General features: G+C 42.7%; 1 protein-coding gene across 1 annotated transcript in view; it reads right to left on the bottom strand.

Moving 5' to 3' along the window:
* Positions 1-9775: 9775 nt before the first annotated feature.
* KPNA7 (karyopherin subunit alpha 7) overlaps positions 9776-25526 on the bottom strand; it is a 40419-nt gene continuing 24668 nt past the window's right edge. Inside the window, exons 6-11 of the mRNA XM_007448861.1 lie at positions 25082-25164; positions 22552-22815; positions 20427-20660; positions 18741-18923; positions 15012-15158; positions 9776-9984 (exon numbers count right to left, since the gene is read on the bottom strand). Of these exons, the coding sequence (XP_007448923.1) occupies positions 9856-9984; positions 15012-15158; positions 18741-18923; positions 20427-20660; positions 22552-22815; positions 25082-25164 (1040 nt within the window). The 3' untranslated portion in view covers positions 9776-9855. The remainder of the gene's footprint in view (positions 9985-15011; positions 15159-18740; positions 18924-20426; positions 20661-22551; positions 22816-25081; positions 25165-25526) is intronic.

Below are 25526 nucleotides of genomic sequence, written 5' to 3'. Positions count from 1 at the left end.
CTCCTGCCCAAACTATACACAGAAGGTTCTTTCTCCCTAATAGGAAGAGAACTGAACAGCCCCCAAAAGCCTAATGTCTGCCCTCAGGAACACAAGGGGGAAGGAGCGCCACAGATTAACATTCCCTCTTATTTGATTAAACGGATACCAATAATTTAGAGCTCGCTTTTTGATTCCCCAAGCACACACTGACTCATGGGAAGATGGAGACAGCCTAACAAGAAGAAAGGAAGTCCATGATTTAAAACAAACTGGAGGTCTTCCCTGGTGGCACAGTGGTTGAGAGTCCGCCTGCCGATGCAGGGGACACGGGTTCATGCCCCGGTCCGGGAAGATCCCACATGCCACGGAGTGGCTGGGCCCGTGAGCCATGGCTGCTGAGCCTGCACATCCGGAGCAACAGGAGAAGCCACAACAGTGAGAGGCCCGCGTACTGCTAAAATAAATAAATAAATAAATATACTTGGGAGGTATGGTTGGTAACTTTATTTCTCATAAGGCAGCCCCCCAACATTTGCTTCTTTTCAAAAGGCTTGAGCAGCTTTCTCAACAAGCCACGTCTATTTCTGCCGTGAATTTTCATCTCAGGTTGTCACTTAGAGGTATAATCAATGTAGACGTTGCAATTTGCTCAGAGAGCAAAGTCTGTGATGTCTTAACTGAGCACAGGACAAGGCTGTCATACTTCTCTTTTAAAAGTGAGAGTCCTTGGAATCAAGTGGGGAAACAGTTTGATTTTCGCTCTGGAAAGTACTCGCTGCAAAGTAAACAGACTGCCCTTACTGCAGTTGAATTTATGGATTCTGGTTAGATTCTCAACTCATGGATGAAAATTAAGACTTGAATGTTATCCTAAATAAACCACATTGCATCAGGATGGAATTTTTTGATAATAATGGGCTGGTCTTAGGAGAAGCTTGTGTTGGAAAAAGGGTGAGGCTAAGTATCATTAGAGATGTTTCATGGAACTCATCTGGCTGACACATCCTTTCCCTGAAGGAGTTTCCATCCCCTGAATGCAATCCTTTGCAGAATACTTCGTATCTAAGTGGGTGGGATAAGAGGGTGAGAGGGGATCAGCGCCAACAGTGAATGACTTAGGAAAGCTATGAACCTGCCATTGGCCCGGAATATGGTATTTGGGTAGCACTAGATTGTTTTGCCAAAGAGCTATTTCTCTTCTACTGGGAAGACCTGGTCTGGAAGTTCAAAGAAAGAGTTGCTGCTTTGGCCCCTGATCACTCAGATGAGAAAACTCCTGCGTTTTTTGTTGTTGTTGTTGCTGTTTTGGTTTTTTGTTTGTTCATTTTGCCGCACACAGCTTGCGGGATCTTAGTTCCCTGACCAGGTATTGAACCCGGGCCTTCAGCAGTGAAAGAGCCAAGTTTTAACCACTGGATCGCCAGGGAATTCCCACTCCTCGGGTTTAGATGGAAGAGTACTTTTAGTTCAGAAGCCAGATTTAGGGCCATGGGCAAAGAGAAAGCCCATGTCTACAGTCTACCAGGGTTATTAGGGTGGCTCTGCTCCTCAGAAATCCTTCTAGAGAAGTCCCATGAAAATCACTTTCTAGCCTCCTTTGGATTCTAATTTCTTGATCACCCCAACATTTCTTTCCCCACCTTTCCTCAAAACTAGAGACTTGCCATGAATTGTTTAACAATCCTCAGAGTTTCCTTCCCTCAAAATGCGTGGAGAACTAAAAACCCAAGGCATATAAGAACGAGGATAAACCCCAGAGCAATTGAGTCCCTGGCAATCACCATGTTAGGCAGATGAGCTGGATCAGACTTGGTATCAGCAGAGTGTGTTTAAATATTCCCCTGTTTGCTGGCTGTGGGATCCTGGGTGATTCCCTTAAATCTCTGAACTTCAACTTCTTCATCTGTAAAATAGATATAATACCAATAACATGCTGTTATTATCAGCATTACCAGTATATGGACCATGTCTATAAAAATACTCTGTTAAGGTGTCCTGTGATTGTTCTTAACCTAGGGGCATTTGTGTCTAAACCTGCAAGCTTCCAGAGGGGGATTTTGGTTTCCTAAGTGTATTTATTTAACTGAATGTGCAGGCAATGACCAGGACTTTATAACCAATAAAAATTCCCCTAATTTTTAATAACTGTTAAATGTTATGATTCTCTGCCCCCTCCCCCCACCACACACAAAGAAAACCACTTTAAAGGTTTTCTAAACAATCAACATTTTTCAAAGACAAGCAAATCACAGATTTGGAATATTTTCCCAATTATGATTCGCCCAAACTGAGTGAAAGGGTGTTTACTTTGGAGGAGAGACGCTTACACTCTCAAGTGCCTTTTTATTACTGGTAACTCCCAACTTGTTCATCGGACTTTCATTGTATGTAGTTATGCCTCAGGAATCTAGGACTCAAATCCATATTCATGCGACACACCAGGAGATCACACAATTCTAATGTCTCTGAGGTTTTTAAAATTTTAATTATTACTAAAAAAAAACACCCATGACAAAATTGGGACTCCTGTCTATCTCCCACCAGAGGTTAGCAGTTTGGTGACTAGTCTCCCAGAATTTTTTTCTATACATATGCTACCAGATATATAATATTCTAACAAATAATAACATATATATATATACACTGGTATTTCTTGATTCACCACCAGTTTAAGACTTCATCTTGTCCATCAACAGATGAATGGATAAAGAAGATGTAGTACACACATGCATGCATGCGTGTGTGTGCTCACAATGGAATACTACTCAGCCATAAAAAATGAAATTTTGCCATTTGCAGAAACACAGATGGACTTGGAGGGCATTATGCTAAGTGAAATAAGTCAGCCAGAGAAAGAAAAATACTGTACGACATCACTGTGCTGCATCACAAAATACAGCAAACTAGTGAATATAACAAAAAAGCAGCAGACTCACAGATACAGAGAACAAACTGGGGGGGGGCGGGTAGGGGGCAAATAGGGGTGGGGGAGTCGGAGGTGTAAACTACTGGGTGTAAGATAGGCTACACGGATGTGTTGTACAACATGGGGAATAGAGCCAATATTTTGTAATAACTGTAAATGGAGTATAACCTTTAAAAATTGTATAAAAAATTTAAAAATTAAAAAAAAAGACTTCATCTGTTGACTCCCGATCATGAAAGATGAGGAGTTAGGTAGCTAGCACTTCCCTCCTCCTGCCCCCACTTTTGTAGTTACTGTTTTCAGTTCTTCTATTTGTCCTTTTAAATATATTTTTTTGGAACCTGTCTTTGCTTTTCAATCAGTCAGCCTGAAACACGTGACCCCTCCAAGTTAGATAAAGGAAGATATTTGTTCTCTACCTTCTGCTCCACTCCCCTACATCTCCACCTACATCTTTTTTATTTATTTATTTATTATTTATTTATTTTTGGCCACACCCCACAGCATGAGGAACTTCCCACAACAAGGGATCGAACCCCTGTCCCCTGCACTGGAAGCAGAAAGTTTTAACCACTGGACCACCAGGGAAGTCCCCCAACTGCATCTTTTGTCTGCTGAACTTTGACAGTGTCAAGGACAACATTCACCATCTCTTCTGCATGCAGAGTTACTTGCCTGTTTTGTCTGTTGGTTTCATGAGTTGTTTCAGAATCAAGATCAAAATCACACCACATCTTGTTTGCTTCATATTTGATCATGAGTTTCTTACACAATTTTCCCCCTGTTGTTTCTAATTGCCTTACTTACTTTCTTCTTATTGATGAGAAACAGACATATTTTATTCATCATGTCATTAACATCATCTGGCTTCTTAGTCATCCTATTACGTGGATCTATTTCATTCCTCTTGTTGAAGCAGTTCTACCTGAAGGTCTCTGCCTTTCTGTTCTAATATGGCACAAAGAGCTTTCCAGCTTCACTCCATAACTCTCATCCTGGGATTCATTTTAATTGGAATTCTGGGTTGGTTCCACCATTTTTTGTATCTTATGTCTTGCTCTTTTTCTGGTGGGGGTTGGAGATAGATTGTTTTCATCCTTTTCTGAAAGAGTACATTCTCAAACAGCTTTGTTAGTATTTGAAAGGTAATCCCTCTGAGTTTATATCTGAAAATGTGATTATGCTTTATATGGCTACAGAATTCTCGATTCTAGGTAATTTTCCCTCAGAACTTTGAAGGCATTTTTCCATAATCTTCTAGCATTCTGTGTTCCCAGAGAGAAATCTGATGTTAGTCTGATTCTCATTCTTTTGAAGGTAACATTTTTTCTTTCTGGAAATTTTTAGGATCTTCTGTTTATTCTTGGCATTCTGAAATTTCACAGCATTGAATGTAGGTATTGGTCTTTTTCTTATTTATTCTGCTTGGCATCCAGTGAGCCCTTCAACCTAGAGATTCCTTCAATTCTGATAAGTTTTCTTTCATGATATCTCTGGTAATGTCTTCCCCTGTGTTTTCTCCTTTGTCTTTTTTTTTTGGAACTCCATGTACTCAGATGATGGGCCTCCTGAATCGATCCTGTCTCTTATTTTTCTCCCAACTTTTTCATCTCTCTGTAACTTTCTGGTCAGTAATCTAAAAGATTTCCTTATCTTTATCTTCAAACCATTCTCTTGGATTTTTTTTCCTGGCAATCATTCAATTTCTCAGATTGTTCCTCGTTCATAGAATCTTCTTGTTTTATGGCTGCAATATCTAGCTTCTCAAACCTGTTGAGAATATAAGTTAGAGATTTAATTCCCCCTACCTTCTCTGAATTATATGTCTTCGAGCGAAAGTTGTTATTTCATTTGGCATTTGACATTTCTGTTTCATCATGCTGATTTTCTTCTTGTGCTTGATCATGCAAATTTAACAACAGGAGCCTGGGTTAATTTTTCTGAACAGTTGGTTCAGATTTCTTATATATATACATCTATGTGTTCCCATTAGGATTCTCCCATGAATAGATTAGCTGACTGGGTCTGATAAAAGGTTTCATGACCAGCAGGTGAGTAAGAAGAAAGTCATTCTGATTCTCGATCTTTTATACATGATTTATTTTTACTCTCTGGAAATTTGTAGGATCTTTTCTTTTACCAGAGTTTTGAAATTTCACAGTGATGATGTGCTTTAGGCATAGGTTAATTTTCATGCATTTTTCTGGACCCCTTGCTGGATCCTTTCAGTTTGGAAATGTTTTCCTCTGCTTTGGGAAATACACGAATTATTTCTGTGATAATTTTCTTTTCTCTATTTTTTCATTCTCTACTTCTGGAATAGCTCTATTCAGATTTTGGACCTCCTGGATTCCAAGATTTATATAACCTTTTTTATTTTATCTTCATCATTTTGCCCTATTTTATGAGAGATTTCCTCAACTTCATCTTCCAACCCTACTGTTGAGTTTTTCATTTCTACTATGTATTTTTAATTTCTAAGAGTACTTTTTGTTCTTGGGTTTTTTTAAATAGCATCCTATTTTTGCTTCTTGGAAGCAATAGCTAATCTCTTGAGTATACTAATAATACCAGGATTGTTTAATTTTTTTTCTTTGTATGGCTTTTCTTCCAAATCTCCCACCAGTGCTATTTGTTTTGACTCTATTATGTCAAAGACCTTCCTCAAATGTTTGATGATTCCTGGTGGCCCTTGGCCTGTTCATTTAAGAGTGAGGTACTAAAAAGCTGATCAGAAGCTCTGAGACCCTGGGATAATCTGACTGTTTCCTTGTGGAGCCCACAACACCAGTGTCTTTAGGTCTTTTCTCTTGCGGTGGTCAGATTTCCCAAAGAAGGATCTTCTAGTCTCCTACTTGGAGGATCTGCACCTGGCTGAGAGCATTCCATTTACCCAGTGGGGTGTGGGGATGAGGGGGTGCTCACTGTTCCCTATGTAATTTATTTAATTCCCCTGCATTCAGCATGATAAATCTGCTTTCAACATTGCCCAATGTATTCTAGTACAAAGACTTTTTTTACCCAATTGAGAAAACTTCCAATTTACTGCCAGGGGAAGGGTCAGATGATCAGCCCCCTGGAGTAAGAGGACATAAGGGTTTCTTTTTAACTTTTAATTATGGAGAACTTCAAATATCCACACAGGGCAAAAAAAATCCAGAATAGTATAATAACTACCCCTACCATGGACCCATCACCAGCCATCACCACACTGTCGGATACACTAAATATATTTCTTTTCTACTTCCCTTATCCCATATTACTTTGAAACAAATTCCAAACATCATTGCATCTGTAATCATTCAGTACATATCTCTTTAAAATGACATTTTAAATTAACATAACCCTAATATTAAACCTAAAAAATTAACAATTATTTAATATCAAACCTCAATTCAATGTTCAAGTTTCCAATGTCTCAAATGTCCAATGTGTTTTATTTTTACATTTGTTGTAATCAGAATACAAATACAAATACACATTCCAGCTGGTCAATATGTCTTTTATAGGTTCCCTCAGTGTGCAATTTTTTATTTGAAATTTATTAAATGAGGAAACTGAGTTGTCTGTCCTGCAGAGTTTCTTCCAGTCTGGATTTTGCCGATGGCATATCTGAAGTGCAGCTTCACATTTTCCTCTGTCCTCTGGATTTCCTGTAAACTGGTAGTTGGATCTAGGTGCTTCTTTCTAATGTTCTCTCTTCAAGTCGCCCGGTTCTTTCCTCTGTCTCCTCCATTCTGCTATTGAGCCCATCCAGTAAAGTTGTAGTTTCAGTTATCGTATTTTTCAGTTCTAAAATTTCCATTTGGTTCTTCTTCATCTCTTCTATTTCTTTGCTGAGACTTCACGGGCTCTAGGCTACCACCTAAATGAGGTCTTTTAAAATGCAAACATATGGTAGCATGGCAGAGCGTGGTAGCCAGCCTCCAAGGTGGCATCCAGTGATCCCTGTCTCCTGGTCGCACACACCTGTGTAGCCCCTCCCACTTTCTATGAGGGTTCGTTTGTACAACCAATAGCAGATGGCAGGAGGGATGCTATATCCCTTCTGAGATTAGGTTATAAAGGTCTATGGCTTCTCTCTTGGGCACTCTCTCTTTTTCTCTCCCATGCACACACTGTCAGATCACTTGTTCTGGAAGAAGCAAGCTGCCCTGCAGTCAGGTGGTACCTGAGGCCCTGCTCTGTCCCTTACTAAAAGATGCAAGACAAATTAGATAACCTTGTGAGCTCCAGCTTCTTTACTTGGAAATTGATCATTTTTGCCTCACCTACTTCTCAGGTCATGAGTCTCATGTAAAATAAAATACATGCAAACATTATATGACTATTAACTTATCTAATCCTTATTTCACAGATGAAAACCTGAAGACCAAAGGAACGAGAATTGATGGGTGAGGCACAAAGAGAGCAGAGGATTTAGAAAAGGAGCCAGGTCTGGAGTCCAGAGCTTGCGACTTCAAGTCCAGTTATCTTCTCTGCTATGCCTAAAGGGTCACGTGCTATTATGGTTAAACAGTCACTCCACGTTTCAGAAAAACAGCAGATGAATTATGGGTCGTACGTGGTTAACCAAGAGACTGACATTTCTTCTACAGTATATAACAAATTGGGGGTAAATGCATGAGGGTCAGAGTTTTTCCGTTAGCTTTTACATCGTGAAATTGACAGAGCCAGTTATTCCTTCCTTCCTCTCTGCTTCTCTGCCCGTCACTGCAACATGCCTAGTCCAAGCACGCGGGCATCCAGCCAGAAGGTGACTAACTCCATCTCTTTGCACCCAAACCATGTACAATAGGCAAATAACTCCTGTATTTAAAACGCTGCTAGACAAGTTGGTATCAGTATCTTTAAACTATAAATACTCCTTTGCTGTGCAATTTTAGTAAAGAATAGCTGAGAGAGAAGAGGCTAACAATTAAGAGCCAGCAAGGCCAGACCAGTTGGGCAACAGTGACTAACCTTGACAGGGCTTCAAACTTTTTTTTTTTTTTTTTGCGGTACGCGGGCCTCTCATTGTTGTGGCCTCTCCCGTTGCGGAGCACAGGCTCCGGACGCGCAGGCTCAGTGGCCATGGCTCACGGGCCCAGCCGCTCCGCGGCACGTGGGATCCTCCCGGACCGGGGCAGGAACCCGCGTCCCCTAGCATCGGCAGGCGGACTCTCAACCACTGCGCCACCGGGGAAGCCCCAAACTTTTTTTAATTAAAATTTTTTTCTCTCAAAGAAGTATTTTTGTAAGCCACCTCACCTTCTGCCTTCCCCTCTGATAGGGGGAAAAAGTGATGTTTTAAGATCCGAATCAGGTTTAAAAAAAAAAGGGAGGGGTATGTTGACTCAAACTGGAAGGGAAACTGCAAACATAAAACTAGTTGTGCTGGGGACCCTGGTCGGGGAACTAAGATCCCACATGGCGCATGGTGTGGCAAAAAAAAAAAAAGTTGTGCTGGAGTGGAAGGATTACCTTTTTTCCCCATTCTTTGTTTTGTATTTCATTTTTTTAAAGTATATTTATATATAATAGATAAGATATTATATATACACTAGTAATATATCTGATATATAATTTATATATTTTTTGCATATTTTTAACTTAAAAATTCAAATTTTATACACTATCTTGACAGAATGAGATGTAATAGAGCTTTTGGATTTAAATAATAACTAGTATGGTTTAGTTTTTCACTCTTCATGTGTGTCAGTTAAGATTCTTCCAGCTGCAAGCAACAGAAACCAACTATAGCTACTTTAAAAAAGACAATCTAGGGAATTCCCTGGTGATCCAGCGGTTGGGACTCAGCGTTTTCACTGCCGTGGCCAGGGTTCGATCCCTGGTCAGGGAACTAAGATCCTGAAAGCTGCGTGGCACAGCCAAGATATATATCTCTCTATATATAAGACAATCTATGGGAGGAATATGGGAGAATGTATAGGACCAAAGGGCAGCCTTGGAGAAGCAGGAAGCAGGCAACCCCTGAGGACATCCATTCCACTGAGTGTAAAGCCTTGCTGCTGAAGCAAACACTTCCCAATTCTCTGTTTCTTCTGGGCTCAATGCCTGGGTCTCAGATTCAAGGTCCTCAGAGAATGAGATTCTGCTTAGCCAAAGATGTGCCCAACTAGGAGGTTCTGAGCTGATGAACAAAAGAGGGAGTTGAGAGGAATCTCTCAGGTCCCCTCCATTTCCGTGTGGGAGAGCAGAGCCCTTAGAGGATCCCATCCCCCCAATACAGCCCTCAGCAGCTGGCGGAGTCACCCCAAAAGGAGATGAGATACTGACTGGAAAGCCCAGTGTCCACTGAATCATAGATTTGTTCTCACCACTGGATGAGAAGCTTGTGAGACCACGAACTGCCTTCCAGCCATATTTTGGATGGACACCCACACATCTTTCCTCCTTACCTGTCAAGGACCAGCAAAGACCGTGCTTTGGGCATGACATTTCCGTGTGGCACTTTACAGCAAAATATAACTTGATTTAATCTCTACACTCACATCAAATCGAGTCCAATCCTCCTTTAAACATACCCCACATCCATTCCCACACCACCTAGTACTGTGTTTCTAGGTCTTTCCCATCGCAGTCACTCTCTCCCTTTGACCACTGCCCACCCAGCTCTCCTTGAAGAATGTTCTATATTAACAGGCATTACATGACAAGGAAAAGGGAAGGGGGCCCATAGTCAAATAAATATAAGAAATACTGGTTAAACAGCAACTCAAAGTTTGTCTAGGTAGCTATAGACCATCCCACTCTGAAGATCTTCCTTGAAGATCCTGAAAGGTAACCACTAAACCACATGTTCTTAGGAGATGGATTCCACATGGCTTTAAGGTACAAGTGGTTTAACTGCATTTTTGATAGATGGAGGTGAAAGTGTAGAAATTTTTATTATCATTCAAATTTTAAAAGCTTTATACCTGTGGTACACCAAGGGGAAGGGGTTCTTAAAGGGGTGACTCTTTGGGTCTGGTCCCTGATTTAGGAGTTGTGGAGCTTTGGTATGTGTTTGTTAAGTGCTTTAAGAATTCATCACCTTGGTCCCGGGCTGGTAAGACTGTGCCAGTTTCTTCTTCCTTCAGGGGAGAAGAGACACTGTTATACCTCCAGGCTCTCAGCACATTATTCCTGCACAATTGACTCCTTCACATCTTCTGTGGATTAGAATTTGCTCTGTCAGACTTGAGGCTCCCTCAGAGGAGAGATCAAAGGAGAGAAGCATTGAACTATTGCTCAGGATGGACCTTAAATGCAGTTTGTGCATGTGGTGAAACATACATCCCATAAAATTTACCCTTTTTCACCACGAAGTAGACAATTCAGTGGCATTACTTTGCCACCACCACCATCTGTCTCCAGAGCTTCATCATCATTTCAAACCAAAATTCTGTACCCATTAAACAACTCCCCATTCCCATCTCCCTCTCAGCCTCTGGCAACTACCCTTTTACTTCCTGTCTCTATGAATTTGACCACTCCAGGTCCCTCATGTATGTGAAATCATACAGCATTTGTCCTTTTGTGTCTGGCTTTTTTTTTTTTTTTTTGGCCGCACCGCGTGGCATGTGGGATCCAGTTCCCCCAACCAGGGATCGAACCTGCGCCCCCCGCATTGGAAGGGCAGAGTCTTAACCACTGGACCTCCAGGGAAGTCCCCTGTGTCTGGTTTATTTTTAAAAGCAGTTTTGCTATAAAGAACATTAACCTTACATTGAGTTAAGGGTATGATAGGTGTAGCAATTGCTTCTAGATCAGAAGTCTTTAACTTGGAGCCCTTGGAGGAGTCCTCAGGAGCCGTCTCCCCTTTAAGGGATGAGTTTCCTAATTACAAGATTTTCTTAGGATGCTTTAACCCAGAAGATGCTAATCACTGTTCTGGGTCTTCTCTGCTTTGAGAGCATCCTCTTGGTCCCAAACTAAGATTAGCTGCCACTCATTAGGAAGAGGAACCAATCTGGTCATATTTACTGTATGGCTCTGGATTTTGCTAATGATTCAACTTTGACACCAAACAGAGTGTAAACCCCTAGTCCCATGTTTACCTGGCCACTTAGGAACTTTGATCTCACCTTCCTCGTATGAAAAATATCTAATGGAAAACTACAAAGAGTCAATGAATCTATGACAAAGGAGGCGAGACTATACAATGGAGAAAGGAGCCTCTTCAAAAAATGGTGCTGGGAAAACTGGACAGTTTACATACAAAAGAATCAAACTGTACTACTTTCTCAAACCATATACAAAAATAAACTCAAAATGGATTAAAGACTTAAATATAAAACCTGAAACCATAAAACTTCTGGAAGAAAACACAGACACCAGTCTTAGTAATATTTTTTTTTGATAGGTCTCCTCAGGTAAGGGAAACAAAAGCAAACAAATGGTACTATAGAAAATGAAAAAGCTTTTTGCATAGCAAAGAAAACTACCAACAAAATGAAAAGGGCTGCCTACTGGATGGACAAAGATATTTGCAAACGATATACCTGATATGGGGTTAATATCCAAAATATACAACTCATATAACTCAGCATCAAAAAAAAAACCTGATTAAAAATGGGCAGAGGGGGCTTCCCTGGTGGCGCAGTGCTTGAGAGTCCGCCTGCCGATGCAGGAGACGCGGGTTCGTGCCCCGTTTCGGGAAGATCCCACATGCCGCGGAGCGGCTGGGCCCGTGAGCCATGGCCACTGAGCCTGCGCGTCCGGAGCCTGTGCTCCGCAAATGGGAGAGGCCACAACAGTGAGAGGCCCGCATAACGCAAGAAAAAAAAAAAAAAAAAAAAAAATGGGCAGAGGAACTGAATAGATATTTTCCCAAAGAAGACATACAGATGGCCAACAGGCACATGAAAAGATGCTCAGCATCACCAATCATCAAGGAAATTGCAAATCAAAACCACAATGAGATATCACCTCACACCTGTCACAATGACCATTATTAAAAATACAACAAATAGGGCTTCCCTGGTGGCACAGTGGTTGAGAGTCCACCTGCAGATGCAGGGGACACGGGTTCGTGCCCCGGTCCGGGAAGATCCCACATGCCCCGGAGCGGCTGGGCCCATGAGCCATGGCCGCTGAGCCTGCGCGTCCGGAGCCTGTGCTCCACAACGCGAGAGGCCACAACAGTGAGAGGCCCGCGTACCGCAACAACAACAACAACAAAAAGTGCTGGCGAGGGTGTGGAGAATAAGGGAACCCTCGTGCACTGCTGGTGGGAATGTAAGATGGTGCAGCCACTGTGGAAAAGAGTATGGAGGTTCCTCAAAAAAATTAAAAACAGAACCACCATGTGATACGGTAATTCCACTCCTGGGTGTATACCCAAAGAAAATGAAGACACTAATATGAAAAGATACATGCATCCCAATGTTTATAGCAGCATTATTTACAATAGCCAAAATATGGAAGCAACCTAAGTGCCCACTGATAGATGAATGGATAAATGATATGATACACACACACACACACACACACACACACACACACACACAATGGAACATTACTCGCCCATAAAAAGAATGAAATCTTGCCACTTGCAACAATATGGATGGACCTATAGGGCACTGTGCTAAGTGAAGTAAGTCAGACAAACACAAATACTGTATGATTTCACTTATATATGGAATCTAAAAAGCAAAACAAACACAACAGAAACAGAGTCATAGGTAGAGAGAACAAACAGGTGGTTGCCAGAGGGAAGGGGGGTGAAAGAAATAGGTGAGGGAGATTAAGAAGTATAAACTTCTAGTTATAATATAAATGAGTCATGGGTATGAAATATACAGTATGGGGAATATAGTAATATGTAATATCTTTGTATGGCAACATATGGTAACTAGACTTACCTTGATCATTTCCTATACATTTAAAAAGGTATAGAAATATCAAATCACTATACTGTGTATCAGGAACTAACGTAGTGTTATAGGTTAATTATACTTCAAAAACAAGCAGACTCATAGAAAAAGAGATCAGATTTGTGGTAACCAGAGGTGGGGGGGTGGGAGGGGAAGGCAAATTGGATGAAGGCGATCAAAGGGTAAAAACTTCTAGTTATAAGATAAATAGTTATTAGGGATGTAATGTGCAATATGAGTAATATAATTAACGCTGCTTGGACTTCCCTGGTGGTGCAGTGGTTAAGAATCTGCCTGCCAATGCAAGGGAATCTGCCTGCCAATGCAAGGGACACAGGTTTGATCCCTGGTCCAGGAAGATCCCACATGCCGCAGAGCAACTAAGCCTGTGTGCGCAACTACTGAGCCTACGCTCTAGAGCTCACAAGCCACAACTACTGAAGCCCACGTGCCTACAGCCCGTGGTCTGCAGCAAGAGAAGCCACCACAATGAGAAGCCACCACGACAAAGAGTAGCCCCCACTCGCCGCAACTAGAGAAAGCCTGTGCGCAGCAACAAAGACCCAATGCAGCCAAAAATACAGAAATTAATTAATTAAAAAGACACTGCTGTATGTTATATACGAAAGTTGTTAGAGTAAATCTTAAGAGTTCTCATCACAAGGAAAAAAATTTTTTCTTCTATTTCTTTTATTTTATACCTATGATATGACGGATGTTCACTGAACTAATTGTGCTAATCATTTCATGATATATGTACCTCAAATCATTATGCTGTACACCTTAAACTTATACAGTGCTCTATGTCAATTATATCTCAGTAAAACTGGAAGCGAAAAACCACAATGGGATACCACTTCATACCCATTAAAATGGCTATGATCAAAAAACAAAACACAAGAAAATAAACAAACAAAAATACAACAACAAAAAGAAACAAAAAACAAGCATTGGTGAAGATGTTGATAAATGGGAACCTTTGTGTGTTGATGTAAAATGGTATATACACTATGGATAGCAATATGGTGGTTCCTCAAACATGAAAAACAAAATTACCATATGATCCAACAATTCCACTTCTGGGTATCTACCCCAAGGAGATAAAAGGAGGAATTCGGACATATCTGTACTTCCATATTCATAGCAGCATTATTCATAATAGCCAAAAGGACAACCCAAGTCCATCAGTGAATAGATGAACAAAATGTAGTATATCCATACAATAGAGTATTATTTAGGCTTAAGGGGAGAAATTTTGACAAATGCTACAGCACAGATGAAACTTGAAGACATTATGCTAAGTGAAAAAAGCCAGTCACAAAAGGACAAATACCATACAATTCCGCTTATGAGGCACTTAGTAGTCAAATTCACAGAAACAGAAAGTAAGATGGTGGTTACCAGGGCCTGGCGGGGAGTGGGGGTGGGGGTGGGAAACAGGGCATTTATTGTTTAATGGGGACAGAGTTTTCATTTGGAAAAGTTCTGGAGATGGACGGTGGTGATGGTTGCACAGCAGTGTGAAATGTACCTAATGCCTGTGAACTGTACACTTACAAATGATTTACATGGTAGGGACTTCCCCAGTGGTCTAGTGATTAAGACTCTGCCTTCCAGTGTGGGGGCTGCAGTGTGATCCCTGGCCAGGGAACTAAGATCCCACATGCTGTGGGGTGTGGCCAAAAATTAAAAAAAAAAAAAAAAAGATCTACATGGTAAATTTTATGTTACATATGTTTTACTATAATAAAAAGCTTTAAAAAAGTATCTAATGCTCTCTGATCACTATTCTCTGCTCCTGCAGGAATTCTGGGAGCCTTTTGTTGAGTTCATTCCCAATCAACATATTCTGGAAAGAGACAAAATGCAGTAAGTAGCAAAAAAGTTTGTTCAAAAGCTGGGCCTGCCTTCATTGTTTGTATTTCTCAGTACAAAGTCACTTTAGCATCATACTCCTTTCTTCCCCCTCTCCCTCCCCTAAGAGACGCAAGTAGGGGAAAGCAAAAACAAAAACGAGTGAAATTCTACACCAGAGGCAGCAGGACAAACTTCTATGAGACTAATGGGTCTAGAACAGCTTCCAGGAGCCATGAAGCTGCCACTCAAAGGTGGCCTGGATAACATGGATGGGGAGAAACTCAGGGCCAAGTCATGAGAGAAGCCCACCTGTCCATCACCCACATCCCAGGAACAGCTCAGGTACCTGCCAGGTGATCACCTGCCCAGGAGGTCTGGGCACTTACCTCAGAGAAGTGTCTCTCAGTAATGTTCAGAGCAGTCAGGGCAATCTGATGGTTCTCGTGAAGTTGCAAAGCCTCAATTCTATCAATCCCACCGAGTCCTTCTATCAGCAGACACATGTTTTCCTTCTGAGAAATCTTCTCTGCTGCCTGTGGGCCATAGAAGAGTGAGACTCTGCACCAAAGCCCTTAGGACTTGGGGCTTCACCTCAGCAGAATCGGACGAAAGCCACCCACTCCAGAATGGGCAGTTGTAGTGTTATTTTCCTAGACCGATTTAAAACTGCATTGTCTTCCTCTCATTTTGGATATTTGTCATCTGTCTACTGAGGTTTATCTTCACTGCACAAAATACAGTATTTTTTTTTTTTGCTGAATATACCATCATCTATATATCCATCACTAAACACTATTTGGTAGGTATCTCCCTTCTAATTAATAGAGATTGTTTTAAAAACAGAGAAAAGAATGTTCAAGTGATGCTACGTAAACGCAGATGTTCTGGCCCTGCACTCCCTGGAAAGCCTTGAGGGGTCGGGCAGGAGACCCTGGGTGACAGAAGCCACACCATGGCAACTCATGAGGTCTCTGGAAACAAATGATGTGATTTGATTTAATCCAATGCTGACCATTGGATTTCTCATCCATGGGTATTCACTCACTCAACATTTGTACATATACTACGAGCAAGGAACACAAAACTAGAAATAAAGGTAGGATTTAGAGAAAGGCTTTTCATAACTCACACTATCGGGGGAGACAATAATTGCTGTAGTACAGAAAGTATAATATCCTGGGATAAACCATATTGGAAAAGAATATAAAAAAGAACATATATATTTGTATAACTGAATCACTTTGCTGTTCAGCGGAAGTTAACACATTGTAAAGTATCTCTACTTCAATAAAAAATTAATTTAAAAAAGAAAGTATAATAAATGATCAGAGTTTTAATTTATAGGAAGAAGATGTGTACAAGAGGCTTGGAAAGTATCAAGTTCTTAATGGATAGTATGGTGCCAGGGTCCATCACAGGGTAACAGCATCCCCAAGAGAAGGGATGGCAAGGACAAAGTTGTGAGGGAATAAGTGCTGCATATTTATAGAAAAGGGAGTGGCCCAGATAAACAGAATATTTGGGGGAAGTGGAGAGAGAGAAAGAAACAACTTTGTCATCCTGTAGGGTTCTGCTGACTATTTTGTGAACAGTAATAAAAAAAAACAAACGAACAAACAAAAAACCCAAACCTTCCTATGGATCAAATTAAATATTGTTTAGGCCATAATTTATCTGATGAGAGTTTTCACTTTTATCTAAGCCTTGATACCTTCTAGTCCTATCTGTACATCCAAAATGAGCTCTTGTCTTTCAGTGAAAAAATGGAGGTAAGAACCAATGTGCTAGGTGAGCCTTCAAGAAAACTGGGAAGTGGGGGATGCCCCAGGGCATTAGGAGCCCTGGAGAAGGATTCTGGACTTTGACAGAACAGCAGATGGCCCCCAAGTTACTTCAGACAACCACAACTGCACTCTGCTGCCCACTTGAAACTGTTTTCTATCTCATCTTGATTTTTCTCAGTGTCCCATGTGCCACTATCTGATATAGGGGCTTCACTGGTCCGTTAGATGGGATTTGCCCAGACTCTCCCAAGAAAAAAAATCCCAAGTGTTTAATTCAAATGAATGAGATGAACTTAAATTTCTATAGCCCCTCAAGTGTGCTTTCACACATTTTTTATGTCCAACTTCGCCTCTGGCTGCCAAGTGGGTACTCTGTGTCTGTGATTTGCTCAAAGTCTAAGCGTCTAATTGGGCTGTTTCCAATCTGTTCTTGACTCAGGTCAGCTCTTTCCAGGACAGTTACATGAAAAGGATGCTTTAAGTGAGCTTTTAAAAGGAGTCCTCTGGGGACTTCCCTGGTGGTCCAGTGGTTAAGCATCTGCCTGCCAATTCAGAAGACACAGGTTCGAGCTCTGGTCTGGGAAGGTCCCACATGCCACAGAGCAACTAAGCCCATGTACCACAACTATTAAGCCAGTGCTCTAGAGCCCCCAAGTCGCAACTACTGAGCCCCGAAGCCGCAACTACTGAAGCCCACATACTCTGGGGCCCGTGTGCCGCAACTACTGAGCCCACGTGATACAACTACCGAAGCCCTCACGCCTAGAGCCCGTGCTCTGCAACAAAAGAAGCCACCACAATGAGAAGCCCATGCACCACAATGAAGAGCAGCTGCAACTAGAGAAAGCCTGCACATAGCAATGAAGACCCAGCACAGCCAAAAATAAATAAATATAAATAAATAAAAGGAGTCCTCCGGTGTTACTTTAAAACTTTTCAAATGGCTTAGTCACATATAAAAAGACCTTAATCAAATGAATATTGCCAGCCTCCACGATGGCCTGAGATGATCCCAGCCTCTGGGTATTTATGCCTCTGTGTAGCCCCCTCCCATGTTGAAATGGACTGATCTGTGTAACCAATAGGATGCTGTTGAAATAACCTCCTTTACAGGTCATAAAAGACATTGGGGCTTCCACTTTGCTTTCTAAGGTCACTTGCTTCAGGGGAAGCCAGATGCCATGATGTGAGGGCACTCAAGCAGTCCCAGGGAATCCATGTGGTAAGAATAACTTTCTAGGCATGTGAGTGAGTCATCTTGGAAGCTGATCCTCCAGCCTCCACCAAGCCTTCAGATGAAACTGCAGCCCCAGTTTCCATCTTGAACTTCATGAAAGACCCTGAGCCAGAACCATCCAACTATGCTGCCTCCAGATTCCTAACCCCAGAAACCATGTGAGGTAATAAATGTTTGTTTTAAGCCACCAAGGAGTAATTTGTTGTTCAGTATACAACCGACACAAATAGTATGTAAATATTGGCTTAACTTACATTTCAGAAATAAGACTTTTCTAGAATTCTAATTCAAGGCTTGGTAGTCCATTTTCCCAGCCACATAGCTGAATGGAAAAGGAACTCTAGTATGGTCCCTCGAGATCTATCATCGCTAACATCCTGCTGCTTCCTTCAAGTATATTCTATGTTTCAGTCTTCCAAAAGAGCCAGTCACGTGGCTCACTGACTATTTTTTTCCTTGCTTCAGACCTTTGATTGGTTTCTCCATCTCACTCAGAGCAAGTCCACGTTCTCACAGACCTTCCGTGATCTGGCCCCTGGGTCCCTTGAGCCTGTTTCCCACCACCTTTCATCCCTTTGTTCTGCTCTGGCCACACACCCACTCCTTGCTTTTTAAGGTTTCCTTCACCTAGCGTGCTCTTTCCCAGGTATCCACAGGACTCGCTTACTTCTTTCAGGTCTTTGCTCAAACGTCCTTCCTCAGTGAAGTTTCTCCTAACTACTACATATAAGAGATCACCATCTCCTCTCCACTCTGGGCCATCAGTAACTACCCCTCTATCAGACATATTTTACCCATAACTCTCTATCTGATGTGTCTGTTCCCCTCCCCGCTAATACATAAGCTCTATAGAACAAGGACTTTGCTTTGTCATTTTCTGAACATCTAAAACAGTGCTGGGCACACAAACACTTATCTGAGAAAATGAAGATGATGGACCTTTGTTGAAAGGCCTCTTGTCTTGTCATCCACAGGATGTGTGGACAAAGGGAGGTAGCGAGGAAAAGAGAATCCTAGTTAGGTTTTAAGGACCAAATTAAACATCTTAATTTAGAGACTGCTATTTAGAAACCCACCTGTTCAGAACAGCTCACCTGGAGGATAAAAAAGAGGATGTCGAGAATGATGAGAACAATTTTGGTGTCTGGGATGGTGAGAAGATTTATTAGTGGCTCCAGGACTCCAGCCTGGACAAGCTGGATCAACTGGTCCACGGTGCCCCCAGTTGTGAAGTTAGCCACTGTCCACACAGCTTCTTTCTGGACTTTAAATTCTCCCTGCAGAGACAGAACATTTCCATTCTTGACAGATTCTGAAGAATTTAAATATAGTGATGCAAACATGGTCCAATTTCTAGGTAGGCTGGACTACCTAATTCCCAGAACTATATGTGCAATTTACACAGAATCCCTTGGCAACCTGCCTTCAGTTTTTGAGCAGAAGACAGTATCTTTGAGAAGCCAAGGAGGAGGGAAGGCAGACTCATGTGGGGTCTTAGAGGGAGGTTCTAAGTTCAAACAGATTCACTTTCTTAAGTCAGGTTATCGGAAAAAGAGAACCAACATGACCCAATCAATACAAATTAGGGATTTTAGGTTATAGTGACCCATGGCTACATTTCTAGTCTTTCTGCTCCAGTAAAACTTTGGACAAGAAGCTCCAGAGCTACAAAGTTGAGCACACAGTCTGGAGGGGACAGAGGAAAGCCACTGAAATATCACTCAATGCATCCCTTACATTTATAAAAAGCACTTGGCCCAGAGAGAAGGGAGTCATTTATCACAGATCCTTCTATCCCTTTGAAGGAGGATTTATTCCCATTTTATAGCTGGGGAAAACTGACTCAGTTTAAAACAAAGTTAAAAAAAAAAACACCAAAAAAACAATACAAAAAACGTATGGCTCCAAGCAAGCTATAGTTCAAAAGGTGCAGTTTGAAAAAAGATTACTCCTTAATTCTGACTAGATGTTTCTGATTAGAATATGTACAGACTCACAGCAGGATAGGAAGTGTCCAATAGACTGGAAGATGCCATGAGTTGGATAGCAAACCTGGGCTACCTTTTCGTACCTAATGCACACCTGGGAACCCACCAGCCAACCTGAGAGCAGGACACGGCCGGTGCCTCCTTTTCCCCATCCTACTCAGTAACCTCTGTCCGCAACCCCAGGTCACCACTCCTGACTTGTTTCACAAGTCGATGGTTTAAATGTAGCTCATCCACTAAAAGGTGACAAAAAGAAATGCTGACCCTCGTAATTGTCCTGGGAAAGGAAGTGGGAATCAGGAGGAAGAAGGAAGCTTTATCGTATTTCTACTGTTATATCTGGATTTTCTATATATATTACCCCTTTCATCAATGTGATTTTTACACTGCAAAGGTCACCTCTCTTCAGTGTATAATATCACTGTAACCCGATACGTTTTTCCTCCTAAAACAAAACCAAACCAAACCTCATCCCTTTTAGCCAAGGAGAGTAGATGGCACATTCTTTTAACGCTAGAGATAAGCCAGTATTTACCAGCTCAAGATTCCTCTGGATATTTGAGCTGTGGGATCACCTTTTCACTGGCCAATGCTTGCTGAGCCTTCTAAATTTTTAATGGATTGTTCAAAATGGGGATGCCCCTTTCTTTTTTTCAGGGAGAGTTAGGAAACTTAATGTTTCATAGGTTCGTCGTGATCTCAATTAGTTTTGCTTCTCAGCCTGCCTCTGAAGAGCTAAAGTTCAACACAGGGTCCGCTGGAGAGTAAACTTTTGTCACATGGGCCACTTACGTTTTCTAGAACAGCCACCAAGGGAGGCAGCACACCGCAAGCGATCAGCTGCTGGATGTGCTGGCGGGGCCCCGCGGCCACGTTGCTTAGGGCCCAGGCTGCCTCCTTCTGGATGGAGGAGCGGGGGTGTGTGAGGAGCTGGGGCAGCACAGCTAGGATGCCCGCGTCCAGGGCCAGCTGGGTCTGGTGGTCCGTCCCTGTGACAATGTTCCCCACAGTGCGCAGAGAGGGGGTCTGGAAGAACAAGGTGAGAAAGTGTCACCAAGTACCATGAATTCATCACCGTGGAAGGTGAACATTGCACCAAGCTCCGTGCCCTCCCAAACATCCATTGTGCTGTGCTGATGGCTTTCTGGAAGCCTGTGAACAATGATTATATCCACGATCCTTATTAATTCTGTGCATCCATGGCTGTTTACAGAGTTTAAAGGTACTCGCTAGCCTCCCAGTAGTTCCAGCTCAAGTGGTATAGAGGTCAAGAGATATATTATCAAATGATGCTCTCCTTTTCATATCCTTACATTGGGAAAATTGGTAAATTGATGGTTGTCTTTACAATGTAATAATTTCTACTGAATTTGTCTTTAGCACGAGTATCAAGTTTCTGTTGTAGGGACTTCCCTGGTGGCGCAGTGGTTAAGAATCCACCTGCCAATGCAGGGGACACGGGTTCCAGCCCTAGTGTGGGAAGATCCCATATGCTGTGGAGCAGCTAAGCCAGTGTGCCACAACTACTGAGCCTGCGCTCGAGAGCCCGCGAGCTACAGTTACTGAGCCCGTGAGCCACAACTACTGAAGCCCGCGCGCCTAGAGCCTGTGCTTCACAACAAGAGAAGCCACCGCAATGAGAAGCCCGCGCTCCACAACCAAGAGTAGCCCCCGCTCACCGCAACTAGAGAAAGCCCGCGCGAAGCAACAAAGACCTAATGCAGCCAAAAATAAAATATAAATAAATAAATTAAAATAAATAAATAAGTAACTAGTCAACAACCACAAACCACTTTGGGAATGAGGCTGGTCCCTATAATTAACCTCACTTAAAAAAAAAGTTTCTGTTGTATATGTTATTAGAGCTAGTGAAATCTCAGTGGCATTTTTGTTTTGGTGTATTCATAAAGCTTCTCTCAATAACTTTGAAGGTCCCCAGGATGGGTCTATGATTGGGCTTAAGACAACTGTCCTAGGAGGGCTGACTGTGGATTTATTTTGGTTTCTCTGCATGGTAGTGGCAGCCCCAGCACAGCCCATCAACAGTTCTAGAGTTTTCCTAGCCTATCATGCTAGGTATCTGCTACTCGAGTGAGAGATGTTAGAAGTGCCATAGGCCAATCACAGCCTTGCCAGGACTGCCGCAGTTGGGCCCTAAGCCCCCACGATAAACAACTTCTTGAAGATGCTGTCTTCACACCTTCCATGCCCCCAGCACTATCCCCAAACTAACCTTGACTTCTGAGGAATGCTACCCTCATCTCAGAACAGATGATGGCTAAGACTGCGTAATATACACTATTAGGCATAGAAATCAAAAGGGGCACCCACGCTTCAAGCTACATTTTCAAGAAGTATATTATGTAAGTGACATATGTCTCAGAGTCAAGTATTTGACCTTGGTTTTACTTACTTTTCACCTATATCTGAAGTAGTCTAAGAGAGCCAGCTGGGGAGAGGATAAGGAGGAATTATCTTTTATACTTGAGTAAGAAATTCACATGTTACGAGCTTCACGTTAAAACACACACACAGACACACAAACATGCACACCAACTTGTTAACATCTACATGCATAGACCAGTAGAATGAAAGGCCACAAAAGAATAGTTCACTGGGTGGAGGGATTATAAGGAATTTTAATTGGTGCTCTTCTATCTTTTCTAGTTATCAGACCAAGAAAAAGTAAGTCACTGAATACCCACTAGGATTTTGGATCAAAGTCGATTCAAGTCTTTGGCTACAGAGTAGCAGAGACCAGGGAAATGCAGATGAACAACTTTGTTCCAGGTAAAGGATGAGTGTCAGCTGGGGAAGGCTTGGGGGTGAGAGAGAACAGAACCTGCTCGAGTGACGATGACCCACAGACTCTAATCTGAAGGCCCCTACAGAGACCGACATGACCCGGGACACTTACCAAGACATTGAGTTCTGAGCTGCTCATGAGCTCAACCAGCCTGGGCAGGACCCCTGTGTCCACCACTTGGCCGATGCGTGTATCGCAGCCGTCGGTGAGGTAGGACAGAGCCCAGCAGGTGTCCGAGAGAACCTCTTCGTCTGGGTGCCACAGGAGATGGAAGAGGGCGGGCAACATCTGCTTCACTGCGTGATCAGAAGGGTATGGGTTCTTGTTCCGGCACAGGTTGGACAAGGTCCACGTGATGTTCCGCAGGAATGTGACCTGTAACGAGGAGACTGTCTCCAGCAAGGGGTGCAAAGAAGGAAAACACCAATGGCAATGTGTCCTGACCATCTTTGATCAATAGGATTGACCCGCATGAACCCAAGCATTTGAGCTTCAAACAGGAATTTATTCTAGGTAATAAGTATAGGCGGAACGCAGAGAATGAGCTTTGTTTTGTTTTATATGCAAACGTCAGATGGAGGTTTCCTTATATTCTTCAAAATGTCCTTCCCCACTTGACTCGATTGATAACTTAATTTCATTTCTCATTGATGAAACAAAGATCAAGCAGGAGTTACTTCGTCTTCCCACCAGCCTATGAACTCTACCAACATGTCCTAACCACGTTTTTGACCTTCTATTTGAAGATCAGTCTTCCCATCCGTCCCCAGGATCACCTCTCTCCTCTGGATCAGTCCCACCAGTATAGAAACACACTCTGCGACATTCAACCCCTACTCTTGGCACCTCTCCAGCCATCACCCCACTTCTGTTTTTCAGAATCAATCCTCAAGGAGGCATCCGTCTATCTTCTTCTTCTACCCCTCTAGTCTGGTTTCTCCCCCTACTTCTTTGGAGTTAGTGATGAAATAAGCTCCTTCCAAGTCACCAAATCCAAGCTTTTTGAAAAAGCTCTTTTTGCCATCTGCGACACCAAGCCTGGTGTTGTATTGCCAAATGGGCTGTTTCTTCTCATTCTTCTTAGCAGGTCCTACTGAGTTCTGAATTTCAGAGCCCTCGGGACTTGATCTTGGTTTTCCTCACACTCTAGAGCAGAGGTCAGCCAACTTTTTCTGTAAAAGGCCAGATAGTTAAGTTTTTCAACTTTGCAGGCCACGTGGTCTCTGTTGCAACTTATCCATTCTGCACTCGTAACACTGCAAAAGCCATAGACAATATGTATGTAAATGAATGGGCGTGGCTGTTTATTTCAAATAAATAAAACTTTATTTAAAAAAACAAGCAGTTGGCCAGGTTAGATTGGCTGATCCCTGCTCTGGCTGACCTTGCCCAGCTGGATGACACATACATGCACAATCATCTAGATAGACCTGCATATCCATCTATCTGTTGTTGCTGCAATGGTGCCTCTCACTGGCTTCAACTTAATAGGTACAACTAAGGCTCCGATTCCTTCTTCCCTCTATCCTCCCCACATCTCTAGGAGGACAGTGCTCTAAACAAACTAACCTGAAACCCGAGGGCATCCTCGCTTCTTTCTGTCTCCCCCTTCTATGCCCATCACAGAAGCAACCCAGGTCCATCTGCTTCTCCATCTCCCTCTGCTGTAATCCTACAGCAAGCAGCCAGAATGGTCTTTCTGGAAAATCAGGCCACTTTACCTCCTGCCTTGAAATCCTCCAAAGCCTTCCTTTTGCCACCAAGATGATGTCTAAGTCACTCGCCCTACTTGTCATCTTATATTGCTCTCTCCTTGCAAGCTCCCTTGGTCATGCCAGCCTTCTTCCGGTTCAACCATATCAGGTTCTCTCTCGCCTTGAAGGCAGGGAATGTATTCCCTTGACTTTTGGAAGCTGCCTTCTCTTCATTTTTGTCTGAGGCAAATCTAGAACCCAAATTTCATTTCTAACCCAGGGAGTCCTCTAGTGTTGCCACAGCAATCAACTTGGACCCCAAGCTTCCAACCTAGGCCCTATGTATTACCCAGGAACAGAACTGGTGAGCCACTAATTCTGTCTGTGCCCCTGGAACAGAGAGCTCAGTCATCTACTTTTGCAGGATTGTAAGCTTAGAAAAACTTGAATGGATCTCTTCTAATCCCCAACGACCCCCGCAAAGAAAGATCAGCACTACTGCCCTTGAGGACAAATTTGGATCAACTTCTACCCAAAGTAATATTCAGTCCTAGGCCTTGTTCATCATTGCTATCGTTAGGGGGCTGGGCAGTAACCACATGGCCTAGCACTGGCTTGGAATTACATACCCCATTTCCCAACTTTGGGAACCTGTTACCTAACTAGGTTACCTCATTAAAAAGACACTCACTGGGGACCTCCCTGGTGGTCCAGTGGTTAAGAATCTGCCTTCCAATGCAGGGGACGCGGGTTCAATTCCTGGTCAGGGAACTAAGATCCCACATGCCACGGGGCAACTAAGCCGCACACTGCACCTACTGACCCCATGCACCACAACTACAGAGAAGCCTGTGCACCGCAATGAAGAGCCCGCATGCCGCAACTAAGACCCGACGCAGCCAAATAAATAAATGAATAAATAAAATTAATTTTAAAAAGACATTCACTGGTATACTTGATGAAACCAGGGTCAGCAGATGTGGAATGGCATCACTCAAGATAACGTCATCTCTGAATTTTGGTCCATCACCTACAAATAGACAAGAACATGACACTCAAAGAGGGAACCCCTACCCTTGGTGCCTGGGGAGAGTCCTGGGGTGGGTGAGTAATTCTTCACAAGTCTCTGCAAAGGGGGAGAGGCCAAAACTCATTCCTGGGTTGGGCAAGTAGATAGTATAGCCATGAACTAGACCCTGGGTCTCTGACATGTTGGTTGAGTAGATGGCCTGACATGGAAATCAGGCACCACACAGCAGGGATTGCTATAAGCAGAGTCTCTGGACCCATCAAGGAGCCAGCCAACTGGGCCCAGGCAGCGCGCTGTAAATGCTGGTGGCATTTCACAGCATGGTTCTCAGGAGACAAAGGCCACTATGGACCAAATTGTCT

The sequence above is a fragment of the Lipotes vexillifer genome, unplaced genomic scaffold, assembly GCF_000442215.2.
Source record: "Lipotes vexillifer unplaced genomic scaffold, Lipotes_vexillifer_v1.1 scaffold778, whole genome shotgun sequence".
Lineage (NCBI taxonomy): Eukaryota > Metazoa > Chordata > Mammalia > Artiodactyla > Lipotidae > Lipotes > Lipotes vexillifer.
Note: the sequence above shows the minus strand (reverse complement) of the source record. Positions and strands in the feature narration are given on the sequence as shown.